This window comes from Meleagris gallopavo, chromosome Z (genome assembly GCF_000146605.3).
Source record: "Meleagris gallopavo isolate NT-WF06-2002-E0010 breed Aviagen turkey brand Nicholas breeding stock chromosome Z, Turkey_5.1, whole genome shotgun sequence".
NCBI lineage: Eukaryota > Metazoa > Chordata > Aves > Galliformes > Phasianidae > Meleagris > Meleagris gallopavo.
The window spans coordinates 39,931,685-39,944,174 of record NC_015041.2 but is presented as its reverse complement, the minus strand read 5'-3'; the positions used below and the strand labels follow the sequence as shown (position 1 = coordinate 39,944,174).

At 43.5% G+C, this 12,490-nt stretch overlaps 1 protein-coding gene across 1 annotated transcript in view; it reads left to right on the top strand.

The window, feature by feature from the left end:
* Positions 1-12,490, top strand: part of AUH (AU RNA binding methylglutaconyl-CoA hydratase) — a 124,169-nt gene that overhangs the window by 78,692 nt on the left and 32,987 nt on the right. Inside the window, exons 6-8 of the mRNA XM_031557419.1 lie at positions 746-802; positions 4,395-4,446; positions 8,540-8,564. Coding sequence (XP_031413279.1) covers positions 746-802; positions 4,395-4,446; positions 8,540-8,564 — 134 coding nt within the window. The remainder of the gene's footprint in view (positions 1-745; positions 803-4,394; positions 4,447-8,539; positions 8,565-12,490) is intronic.

Sequence of the window (12,490 nt, the reverse complement as noted above, 5' to 3'; positions counted from 1 at the left end):
TACTAAAAATAGGCCAAAGTTATATACCCAGCAAAAAGATATTGTCAGCTCTCCATTCTGCTAGGATAAAAGCAAATTTCTCAGCAGTTTCTTTGGATTAAAGTATCTGAATACTTGAGTGTATATTGTCAAGAAGGACAGAAGGGTAATTGTTGTAGGGGACTTCCTTCTGAGAGGAATGGAGGGCCTTGTATGTCAGCCTGACCCTACCCGCAGGGAAGTGCGCTGCCTCCCTGGAGCCCAACGGAGGGATAATTCTAGAGAACTTCCTAGTCTGATTTGCCCTTCTGATCATTATCCCTTATTGATAGTTCAGGCCGGCAGCAGCAAAGTCACTGAGAGAAGCCTGAGAATTATCCAAAAGGACTTCAGGGGATTGAGGCAGTTAGTGGCTGGAGTGGGTGTACAGGTTGTATTTTCCTCTATCCCTTCAGTGGCGGGGAAGGATGCTGAGAGAAGCAGGAAAACCCATCTCATAAATACATGGTACAAACACAAATTTTTGATTCTTTTGACCATGGGGCGGTTTACTCAGCAACTGGCCCGAAGGCTGCAGATGGGTCTTGTCTGTCTCAAAGAGAGAGATGAGTCCTAGCCCAGGAGCTGGCAGGCTCGTTGAGAGGGCTTTGAAGTAGACATGAGGGGGGAAGGGGGATAGAACTGGGCCCACTCAAGAAGAGCCTAGGGGAATGATGATGGGATTGGAGGTGAGGCAAGGGGCTCAGCTAAAGTGCATCTACACAAGTGCAAGCAGCATAGGCAACAAACGGAAGGAGCTGGAAGCCACTGTGCAGCAAGCAAAGTAGGACTTAGTTGGCATTATGAAAACATGGTGGGATCACTGCCGTGACTGGAGTGTTGCAGTGGATGGGTATAAGCCCTTCAGAAGAGACTGGCAAGGAAGAAGGGGTGGTGGCGTGGTTCTTTGTTAGAGAGTATTTTGATGTTGTTGATCTTGGGGCTGGGAATGATAAGGTTGAATCTCTATGGGAGACCACATGGCATCACATGGTGAGAAACCTGGGGGATCAGGCTTAGCCATCATGGGTTCATGAAAGTCAGGTCCTGCTTGACTCCTTCTACGATTGAGCGATCCTCTTGATGGATGAGAGAAAAACTGTTGACATAGTCTACCTAGGCTTCAGAAAAGCCTTCAGTACTGTCACCCACAGTATTCTCCTGGAGAAACTGGCAGCCCATGGCTTGGGCACATACACCCTTTGCTGGGTAAAGGACTGGCTGGGTGACCGGGCCGGTGAGTGTTGATGGATGGAGTTAAATCCAGTTGGCAACCAGCCACAAGTGGTGTTCCCCAGGAGTTGGTATTGGAGCCTTTCCTGTTCGGTATCTTTGTTGATGTCCTGGATGAGGGCATTGAGTGCAGTCTCAGTTTGTTGGTAGGTGACACCAAGCTGTCAGGAAATGTCAACCTGCCTGGGGGAAGGAAGGCCCTACAGAGCAACCTGAGCTGGCTGGATAGCTGGGCTGAGACCAACAGAGCAACAGTTCAACAAGACCAAGAGCCAGGTCCTGCACTTTGGCCTTAACAACTCCAGAGGCTTGGGGCAGAATGGCTGGAAGACTGTGTAGAGAAAACAGACCTGGGGTTACTGGTTGACGCTCGACTCAGCATGAGTCAGCAGTGTGCCCAGATGGCCAAGAAGGCCAATGGCATCCTGGCTTGTATCAGAAATAGTGTTGCCAGCAGGAGTGAAGTGATCATCCCTCTGTACTGAGCCCTGGTAAGGCTGCACCTCGAGTACTGTGCTCAGTTTTGGACCCCCTCAGTACAAGAAAGACATTGAGGCCCTGGAGCATGTTCAGAGAAGGGTAATGAAGCTAGTGTGCGGTCTGGAGCACAAGCCTTATGAGGAGCAGCTGATGGAGATGGGATTGTTTAGTTGGGAAGGCGAGGCTTGGGGATGGTCTTATCGCTCTCTACAACTACCAGAAGGGAGGTTGTGAAGAGGTGGAGGTCGACATCCTTTCCCATGTAGTTAGCAATAGGACTAGAGGGAATGTCACGCAAGGGGAGATTCTGCATGTATTCTGGATATGTTAGGAAATACATCTTCTCCGAGAGTGAGTCACTGGAACAGGGTAGCCGGGGGATGGTGGAATCACCGTCCCTGTTTAGATGTTGTCCAGAGGGACATAGTTTAGTGGGAACCATTGGTGATAGATGGACAGTTGGTCTGGGTGATCTTAGAGTTCTTTTCCAATCTTTATGATTCTATTGTTCTATGAATCTACTTTCAACTAAATCCTCTTTAGGTGTTATCTCATTCTCTTAGGCTACCCCCATATGCCTCCCTGTTGATCTGTTCATCTGTATGTTGCCTTCTCTTGGTTTGTCTCTGAGCTTAGTGGATCAGGGACTTTTTATGCCGGTGCTTATTTTTGTACCATGTAGCAAAACAGTCCATATCTTGCTTCCTCCCAGAGTATGCTGTTCAACTGATAGTAACAAAGGTGACATAAAATGGAAAGATATGGGTGCACTACACTGAACTTTCTGCCTCTAGAGTGATGGACTAACTGGGGAGACTTTCAGTCTCCTGAACTGATCTGAGCCCTGCCTGCTTGGCAACCATTTGGAGGGTGGCATTCCTGAGGACAGGATGTCTGGCCCCTTCCACAGATTCACAGATCAGTTTCAGATGAAAAAAGGAGACGTCTGACTGCAGGGTGTTGTGGGAGAAGCAGCATTGCTTAGTTACATCAGAAAGCTAACCTTTCCTTCACTGCTCTTTTGCTCTTCCCTCTCCTCCCTCTGAACCCTGCAGAAAGAGATTAGTGATCAAATTGTAAATCCCCAAATTAAAGAAGGTAATAAACCTCCTCCCCAAGTGGATGTATATGCTGAGAATACCCTCATTCAATCTGACACCTGTTTCACTTTAAAACAGGCTTCTATAAATAGAGTGAACATAACTCTAGGTGGCATTGCGAAATATTATGGAAAATGCAGCTTACAACCCTCTGAAGAAGGGGGAGTAGAGAGAGTGGGGGTAGGCAAAAAGTCACTATCTACCATAAAAACCTGGCAGCTTCATGCAAGGGCTGTTGCTTTTAATTTAAATGCTCATTTCTTATTCTATTTTCAGATCCTCTCTGGGATTTTAGGAATGTTGAGACGTGCTGGTTATAAAGCCCTAAGTACAAAACGGTCACGGATGGCTGGAATGAGGCATGTTCTAATGGAAACAAATCACTTGTCAGTAAGCAGCATTCAAAGTTTTGAACAAAAGCTCAAGAGGGTCAGGGAAAAGACATGTTTGTTGACATAAAATGTCTGCATGCAGGTTGTCAGAAATGCATAGGCTTCAGTTGTTGAGGTAAGCCTTCAGTTCTGTGTGAAACTGAGGTTTAAATCAAGGTTAAACCCTTTGATGGCAACTACAGATAGGATGATTAACTTGCATTAAACAGAAAGGTTATGCACGTATAAAGTGCGCATACTATCAAAACATGCATGTATACCATCTCTGTCACTATCCCTGGATGTGTTTAAAAACTGTTTGGATGTGGTGTTCAGGGACATGATTTAGCAGAGGATTGTTAGTTAGGATAGTACGGTTAGGTTGTGGTCGGACTTGATGATCTTTAAGGTCTTTTCCAACCTGAGCAATTCTATGATTCTATGATTCTATGATAATACTGTAAAACAAACTCATCATGGAACTCAGCTGTGGGAACTACATCCAGTTGTACAGACATGAATGTTGATGGGGAAGACTACCATATACCTACTGACATTTAGAAAGTTCACCACTGTTACTGTAGTATAAAGTAGGTGTATGGGATTAATTAATATTTTAGTTAGATAGCAAGAATAGGGTAGCTTAGTTTATATAAATTTGAGGATAAATATAAATGCCATTTAACCTGTTTAATTGACTATCTAGGTTCTAACCGTTAAATGAAATTCTGTGATGTTATCATTTAGATCTTTTATTTGCTTCCAAGACCCATAATTAGGTTCAGGATCCCTGAATCAACTATGATGTGTGGCCAGCCCTCCTTTTCCTGTGTAACATTTTGTATTGCTGTGCTAAATGAATCAAAATGCTCCATAATAATTTGTAAGCTGTGCTTGAAATACAGTCTTTGCAGAACATTGTTTTGAATCTCCTAATTGTACTGTAGCTTGGCTTCATAAGAAAATGAGACTTACATGGTCTTTCTTTGTCATCAGTCTGTCTGTGTGCTTGTCCCCCTCACTAGAAGCTTCTGAGCTTGTTCAGTCCTCAGCTGGATTTGATGAGAGATTACAGATAATTATGTTCTGACTAACTTTGTGGAAACTGCTGTCTGCCCAGAGAAAGAGATGCATAGGTAGTTCCTCTGCAGAGAGAAGGCAAGCAGAGTATAGAAGTAGGCTATGCAGCAAGCATGGATATCCCAAGCATAGCAGACATCATGTTATGCATGCTGAGCGGAGGTGTCATGGGGACTGGGAGGAGGTATGGGCTGTAGTTGCTGGGGAAGAAAGCTGATGAAGAAAAGAATAGGCCTCCATAAGCAGACAGGTTCATTTTAATGTTCATGGAATTTCTTTTTCATATGGAGAGCAGCAGCAGATGAAAAGGAAATGACTCCATGTTGTAAAATGGTACATGTGAGCCTCTACGTTGTCAGGCAGGCATTTAGTGCTCCTGAATTTTACTCCACTAAGGAAACATTGTTATGCTTTCTAAGGAAAGAAGCTGTGACACTTGGTACACAGAGACTTGCTACAATGCATTGAATGACTCAGTCACAACAGTTCATGGATGTATTTAGGTAGCTTCTTCCTGTGTCAGTCTGTACACACTATGTGTCCAGGCCAGCCCACACATGCTTTCTCCTCTAGTGCATGGAGCCCTTCACTACTGCCTTTAGGGGAGCTCTCTGGGGCCTTTAGTCTGCTTCTGCTTGAGCTGCAAGGGGAGACTGCTGCCTGCTCAAGCCCAGCAATTTCTTGATATCCACAAAGGCTACTGTATCTTTTGCCATGAGAAGGAAGCATCTTCGAAAAGCTGATGGTTGTTTTGCTTCTCTGCCAGAAACAAGAGGATGCTTCTGAAGAACTGTGAGCAGCAAATTCACCTGCAGAAAGCTCCAGATTGCGTGTGCAGACGTGCTCCTTTGGCCTGAGTTAGCTTGTTTAGACTAAACCTGGGTTTCTCTGTGGGCTCCTGCTCTGTTCACCTGCTAACAGTCAATGCTATTTCATACTGCTCTTCTTCCTTAACTTGCCCAGCACCTGATGACACTTAGAGACTATGGAGAAGAGCAATTCTGGGAGGCACTCCTTTTCTTTCTAGGTCCTAGAAAGAATCATAGAATCATAGAATCATAGAATTGCTCAGGTTGGAAAAGACCTTAAAGATCAAGTTCAACCACAACCTTGCCATACTACCGTAACTCTAAAATCCCTCCACTAAATCATGTCCCTGAGCACCACATCCACACTGTTTTTAAACACATTCAGAGATGGTGACTCAACCACCTCCCTGGGGAGCCTGTTTCAGTGCTTAACAGCCCTTTCTGTAAAGAAGTTTTTCCTGATATCCCAGATACTGCCCTGAGAGATTGTGGATGCCCCATCCCTAGAGGTGTTCAAGGCCAGATTCAAAGGGGTCCTGGGCAGCCTGGTCTAGTATTAAATTAGGAGGTTTTGGCTCTGCATGTGGCAGGGGGATTGGAGATTCATGATCCTTGAGGCCCTTTCCAACCCTGGCCATTCTGTGATGCTCTGATTCTGTGATATCCAACCTACACTTACCCTGGCACAACTTGAGGCCATTTCCCCTCATCCTGTCACCTGTCACCAGTGAGAAGAGACCAGCTCACTCTCGCTATAAGCACCTTTCAGATATTGGAAGAGAGCAATAAGGTCTTCCTTCAGCCTTCTCTTCCCCAAACTAAACAGCCCCAGCTCCTTTGGTCTCTCCTCGGAGGGCATATTCTCCAAGCCCTTCGCAAGCCTTGTTCCCTTCTTTGGACCTGCACCAGTACCTCCATGTCCTTTCTGTGCTGAGGTGCTCAAAACAGGAAGGGGCTCCTCCAGTGTTCATAGATCATAGAATCAGAATGGCTTAGGTTGAGAAAGATCTTAAAGATCATTTAGTTCTAACACCCCCATGTTGTGGGCATGGTTACCAACCACTAGATCAGGTTCCCCAGAGTGCCTCCAGAGATGAGGCATCCACAACTTTTCTGGGCAGTATGTTCCAGAGCCTCACCACTCTCTGAGAAAATAATTTCTTCCTCACATCTAACCTAAATCTCTCCTCTTGTAGTTTAAAACCATTATACTATTACCAGTAACATAAAAAGTCAGTCCCCATTCTGCTTGTAAGCTTCCCTTTAAGTAATGGAAGACCACAGTGCGGAGCCTTCTCTTCTTCAAGCTAGACAAGCCCTGTTCCCTCAACCTCAACAGGAGAGGTGCTCGAGCCCTCTGATCTTCATGGTCCTCCTCTGGACTTGCTCCAAAAGCCCTACATCCTTCTTGTGTTAGGGGCCCCAAGTCTGGAGCCTCATCACGGCAGAGTAAAGGAGAAGAATCACCTCCCTCTCCCTGCTGACCACTTCTCATTTAATGCAGCCCAGGATATTGTTGACCTTCTGGGCTGCTGGCTCGTGTCAAAGTTTTCATTCACCAGAAACTTCAAGTCCTTCTCTACAGATCTGCTCTCAAAAAGTTCTTCTCTGTACACATATCTGGGATTGCCCTGACCCAAGTGCAACAACTCATTAGTTCTCATGTGCCTACTTTTCAAGACTATCCAGGTGCCCCCGAATGGTGTCCCTCCCTTTTGTTGTATCAACTGCAACAGCAGCGTGCACTCAATCCCACTCCCTATGTCATTGATAAAGATGATTAAGAGCACACATCCCAGGATGGAACCCTGAGGGCCACCACTTGTGACTGGCCTCCAGCTGGATATAGAGACTCAGACAACAATCCTCTGGCTACAGACATCCAACCAATTCTTTATTCACTGACTAGTCCACCCTTCAAATCCATATTTCTCCAATTTAATCATCTCCTCCACACTGGTGAGCACCAGATTCAGGAATTCTTCATCTCTTGTTTGTCTATCCAATACCCAGAGCAGGAAGTTGTCCTCAGCAGACTTCAGGAGTCTCCTGGATTGTTTACAGCTCACCATGTTACTTTCCCAGCAGATATCTGGATGGTTAGAATACCCCATCAGGATGAGAGCTTGTGAGTGTGACACCTCTTATAGCTGAAATAGAAGGCCTAGTCAGGAGGCCACCCTTGATCAGGCAGGCTGCAGCAGACCCTGACCATCAGATGTCCTTTACTGATCTGCCCCCTAATTTTAACTCACACGTTCTCAATGTGATGGCTATTTCTTAGAGGTCAGTTTTTCATAGTCTACCAATTTTTTAATATAGAAGGACGCTCCTTCACCCCTCTTGCTCTGCCAATCCCTTCTAAAAAGTTTATTGCCCTCAATTGTCATATTCCAGTTGTGTCAGACATCCCACCATGTTTCCATTGGTAGCAACAGTTTTACAGTTGTGTCACAGTTTCCATTCCCTGTTGTGTGCATTGATACATTAGTTGAAAATTACCTTGTTGGAGGAGCCTTCCCAAAAATCTCTGGGACAAATACAAGGTTTTGCTCCACTGCTTCCTGAAGTCACCATGTTCCCTGGCTCTGCTCTGGCACTCTGAAGTGCATCCCCCTCTCCCTTCAAATCTAGTTTAAAGCTCCTGCGACTAGACCAGCCAGCTTACTGTTGTGTTTGAACTAGCAGTTGTGTTGCCATTTTGATATAGAGCACTGTTTCAGTCTTGGTGAACCACTGAGTATTGTGATGGAGTCGGAAACTCTGTTGTAGACTAACCTGGGTACTGGGGAAGACGAATGAGAATTGCCTCTTATGCCACAGCCAGCTTGTTTATAAGAGGCAGCAGCACCGGGAACCTGTTACAGGATGGGAAGGTAAGGCTTACATCTGAAAATTCCAGCTGCACTTTTCAGTAAGAGTAGCTGATTTCTCTGTGTCTAAATGAACATCAGATGGTAAAGAAATCTTTTAGAAAACTTACGCTATTATAATACATTTATTTCTGGTACAGAATTATGCCTGCTGCTCATGTGACTTGAATGTAATGTGTTTACACACATACAAACACAGAATTTTTGATTTTTATCACAGGGTTGCCAAAAATAACATTGAAACATAGAAATGAAGCATGCCTTTATAACACAATGACACTTCATTATTGTTCAGGGCAACTCAGTTTTCTTTTTGAACGTAAGAACCAACAGGCAATAAGGGAGGAGTGCAGAGAGCAAAGAAAAGGAACAGTGCAACCTCGTGGCATTTTATCCAAATGTCAAGCATGGTCAGCAGCCTCTTTTGAGTACTTCACTGTATGGACTTAGAATCTTCAGTAATTGTTTTTCACAGTACTGAATTTAACATAAATATGATAGTATCAATTGGATGCTTGTGAAGTTTTTTTCCAAATTACAACTGTTGAACTTATGAATAATTTCTCTCTAATCAGCTCAGACTCTCTCTCCTCTGTAACTGTTTTTCTAATCATATTTTCATAATTTACTACTGAAAGTGTTGACTTTCAGTTAACACTTCGTTTACATTGTCTTCATAGACGCAGTAGGTGTATCCCTTCCCTAATGTGATTTTAGTTCTGTCACTTCTGTCTGGGGCATGGTAATGACTAACCTCTGCTCCTGGAGCTCTGTTGCTTAATGACTTTTCAGAAGTTCTGGATTAATGCACGTCAGTTGATAATTTGGGGTTGCAGAGAAATACGATGCCTGGAAATAATCCACTTGTAATCTGAAAGCCATTATGGGAGTGTTGCATAACTTGAGAAAGATAATAGTTCATTAGTTAGAAGTCTGCACAGTGAGGATGAGTAAACAAAACCTAATTAGAATCACTTTTAAAAGGCTTTATTTTTTAAGTACTCTTTCCATATACAACATCATAGTAGCTCCAGGTAATGCTAGACATTTCAAACAAACAATTCCGCTTGGGAGTCCTGTTTCTGAAACCTTGATGCATACCAAGCATCTTACATGTTGACACAGCACACACTCTGCTCTGAGCTTCCTTACTAAGTAGGCCAGCTGTAGAGCCAGGAAGCTCCAGCCTACTCCAGCCTGCGTGCCACAAGAACCAGAAAACAGGGAAACAGTACAAATAGACAGAGCAACATTGTTATTAGTAGATAGATTTAGGAAGCTGATGGAACAAAACACAGCAGATAATATTGTTGGATGTTGAGTCCTTTGCTGCCTAACGTAAAGTTTTTTCCATCCTTGTGACAAGATGTTTTTTTCCTTGCTTATTATATAATGAGAATTCAAGATGAGAAAATGATAGCAATACCACACCAGTTATCGGGGTGTGTCCTGGAATATTGAGTAGCTGGCACGGTAGAAAGGGTTGTTGTGAATTTTTTTTTAGAAATAATTCTGGAATTCTGCCCCCCTTTCTGCTTATTTTAAGGCTCATATGCAATGTGCCAAATGTCTCTGTTCTGAATTAGGCTGCCAGTGGATCCTCCCAGCTGGTCTGTCTGGTGGCTGTTGACCGGTAGGATTGTGTTTCTGTGCTAAAACTTTAACTATAGCTATGTATGGTGACATCATTTTAGTGCCTATATGACTTCGATCTCCCTTGTGCTTTGCCTAAAACCATACAACATCTGAACTGTTCCCATGTATACCCCATAACTTCAGGCATAGTTCAGAAAGAGGAAATTATCCTTGGGTTTATCCTATGGGATTTTTTAGTAACATTATTCTTTTCAGGGTGAATAACAGGTAAATTTGAATTAGATGATTCTTAAAGTGCTGTATTGCCTTTATTTCACTTACATGATGCAGTACAAATATTAATAGGCTTATTCTATTAATGAAGAATAATGCCATTCAAATAATATTTAAAAGATACTGATGTTCCCATTAGGAAGATTTTTCACAGAGAGTGTCTATTTCTTATGCACAATTATTTTTCAAAAACTTGTGTTCTCCTCTCTTCCTTACCTAGCTGTGCTGCGATTTTATGCAGTTGTGATGGGGTATCAGTTAGCATGTTAGCAATTCTGTTTATAGTAAGATAATAATATGCACTGCAGTTACTGGCCAAAATTTGCCCTTAACTGTACTGCTGACAATTTGGGACAAGTTGACTCCAGTTATTGGTGCACACAAAGCTGTGAACAGAATTTGTTTGCCTTTTTCTATCAATCAAATTTCTTTATGCCTGTATATATCTTCCATATGTAGTGAAATAGTGTTTCTCACTACAAACATCAGTTTCCAGCATGGAAGAAAAGATTCTGCTGCAGTTAATGGTGTCTGATGTGGCTGGAAGGACAATATGTAAAAATGAACATTGACTGTGAGGTCTCATGTCTCTCTAACTGGCATGTAATAGAAAGTCACCTTGCTCTATATCATATTTGTGTTTCACAGAACAGCTAGTTCAGAGGACTCTGTCAAATTCATGCTTTCCTCATGTTTTCCTTACCATGGCAGACATTAGAGAGGCATTTTCTCCAATCCTGCTCCAGTTCAAATATAAAGCTGATTTTTCTTTTTTTTTTCCTTATCTGCCTGGAAAATGTCTGAGCAAAGCCTGCCAGGGCCATGCATGGATTTGGCAGTCCCTGGTGTATCTTCTTCTGAAGTTCAGGCTGCAGAGTGATCTTATTGGTAAACCTGATTGTGTTGTCAGTTTCAAACTAGAGAAGGTGATTTTTTAATCTGATTTACATAACAGGCATATTTCAAAACCTGTTCAAAGGTCTCCCATTGCATGTGACAAAACTGAGTCACTAGCGGAGATAAGAAGTGATAACAGGACCTGTGTTAATCAGTGGTTTGATATTCAGAGCCACAGTCTGTGGCCTCCCAGAAGGAAGATAAGTCACTGAGCTTGTGAGAAAGGTGTGTGACTATCACTGCACTGCACTGCACTTTTACAGAAGGGCAGGCCACTATTCAGTCCAGTTATACAATTGAGTCCCAATAATAAAAAAATCAGTAAAAATAAGCAGATTGCTAGGGGAGGCCCTAAAACTCGTTGCCCTGTGAAGTACTGGCAACACTGCAGCACATTTGAAAACTTACATATATAGAATATATAGAGAGATTCTATATAGATAAAGAATAGAATAGAAAAAGGCAACAGGGAAAGTCAAGAGAAATACTCCAGAGGAATTAAGAATTTAGCTTCCAAGAGGGTGACAAGACCAGCTGCCCTGATGAAGTGCCTCATTAAGCTGTTCTTCCAAGCTCTGTCCTTGATACTTTTCTGGCTTAGTTTGCATGTAGCCAGGAAGTTCTACAGGTGTTTTCAATTGCTCCTCTGTGCCACTCACAGTTTTAACAATGCCATGAGCCTTCACGGCTTCTTCAACTTTCTTCTGCTTGTGCCTGAGGAAGTGAGCCTGCAAGTGTAACACAGAAGCACACAAGATTTTGCAAATGTTGCAGTAGAAATGTTGCACCTGCTTCTTTACCTCTGCTTCATAGTCCATAACTGCCCTTTGGATAACACAGTAACTCTACACCAACACACACAGTTTGGGAAAAAAACAGGAGGAGTAGGAAGCCACTGTGCTACTGGAAAACCATGATGTAGTTGCTGCTACCAAAATCCGGTGGGATGATTCCCACATATGGAACGTGTCTATTGATGGCTACAAGCTGCCCGGAAGAGGCAGGTGAGGAAGGACTGGAGGAAGCATTGCCCTCTACATCAAGAAAGAGTGTGAAGAGCTGTTCCTGAAAAAGGCCATGAGCAAGTTGAAAGTCTATGAGTGAAAGTCAGAAAGACGTCTGACTTCAGTAAGGCCACTGACATGGACCCTATAACATCCTTCTCTCCAAATTGGAAAGATGGATTTTATGGGGAGATCTTTTGATAGATGAGAAACTGGTTGCATGATCATACACAGAGAGTAGTCAGTGGCTTAATGCTCTTATGGAGATAAGTGATGAGTGGTGTCTCTCAAGTATACTGGGACAATGCTCTTTAATATCTTAATCAATGACATCAACAGTGGGATTGAGTGAACCTTTAGCAAGTTTGTGGACGACATCAAGCTGTGTGGTGTGGCCAACACACCTGAGGTCTGGGGCGACATCCAGAGAAACACAGCTAGTCTTGAGCAGTGGGCCTGGGGAAACACCATGAGGTTCAAAAAAGCCAAGTACAGGATCTTGTACTAGGTCATGGCAACCCCCACTATCAATACAAGCAGAGGGATGAAAGAATAGTTGCACAACTCTCCTGAAAAGGACTTAGGAGTACTAGTGGATGGCAGACCGGACACGACCCAGCAATATGCCCCAAAAGCCAGCTGTATCCTGGGCTACATCAAAAGAAGTGTGGCAGCAGGGCAAGGGAGTTGATCCTGCCCCTCTACTCTTCACTGATGAGCCCTCACCTGGAGTACTGCATCCAGATGGGGAGTCCT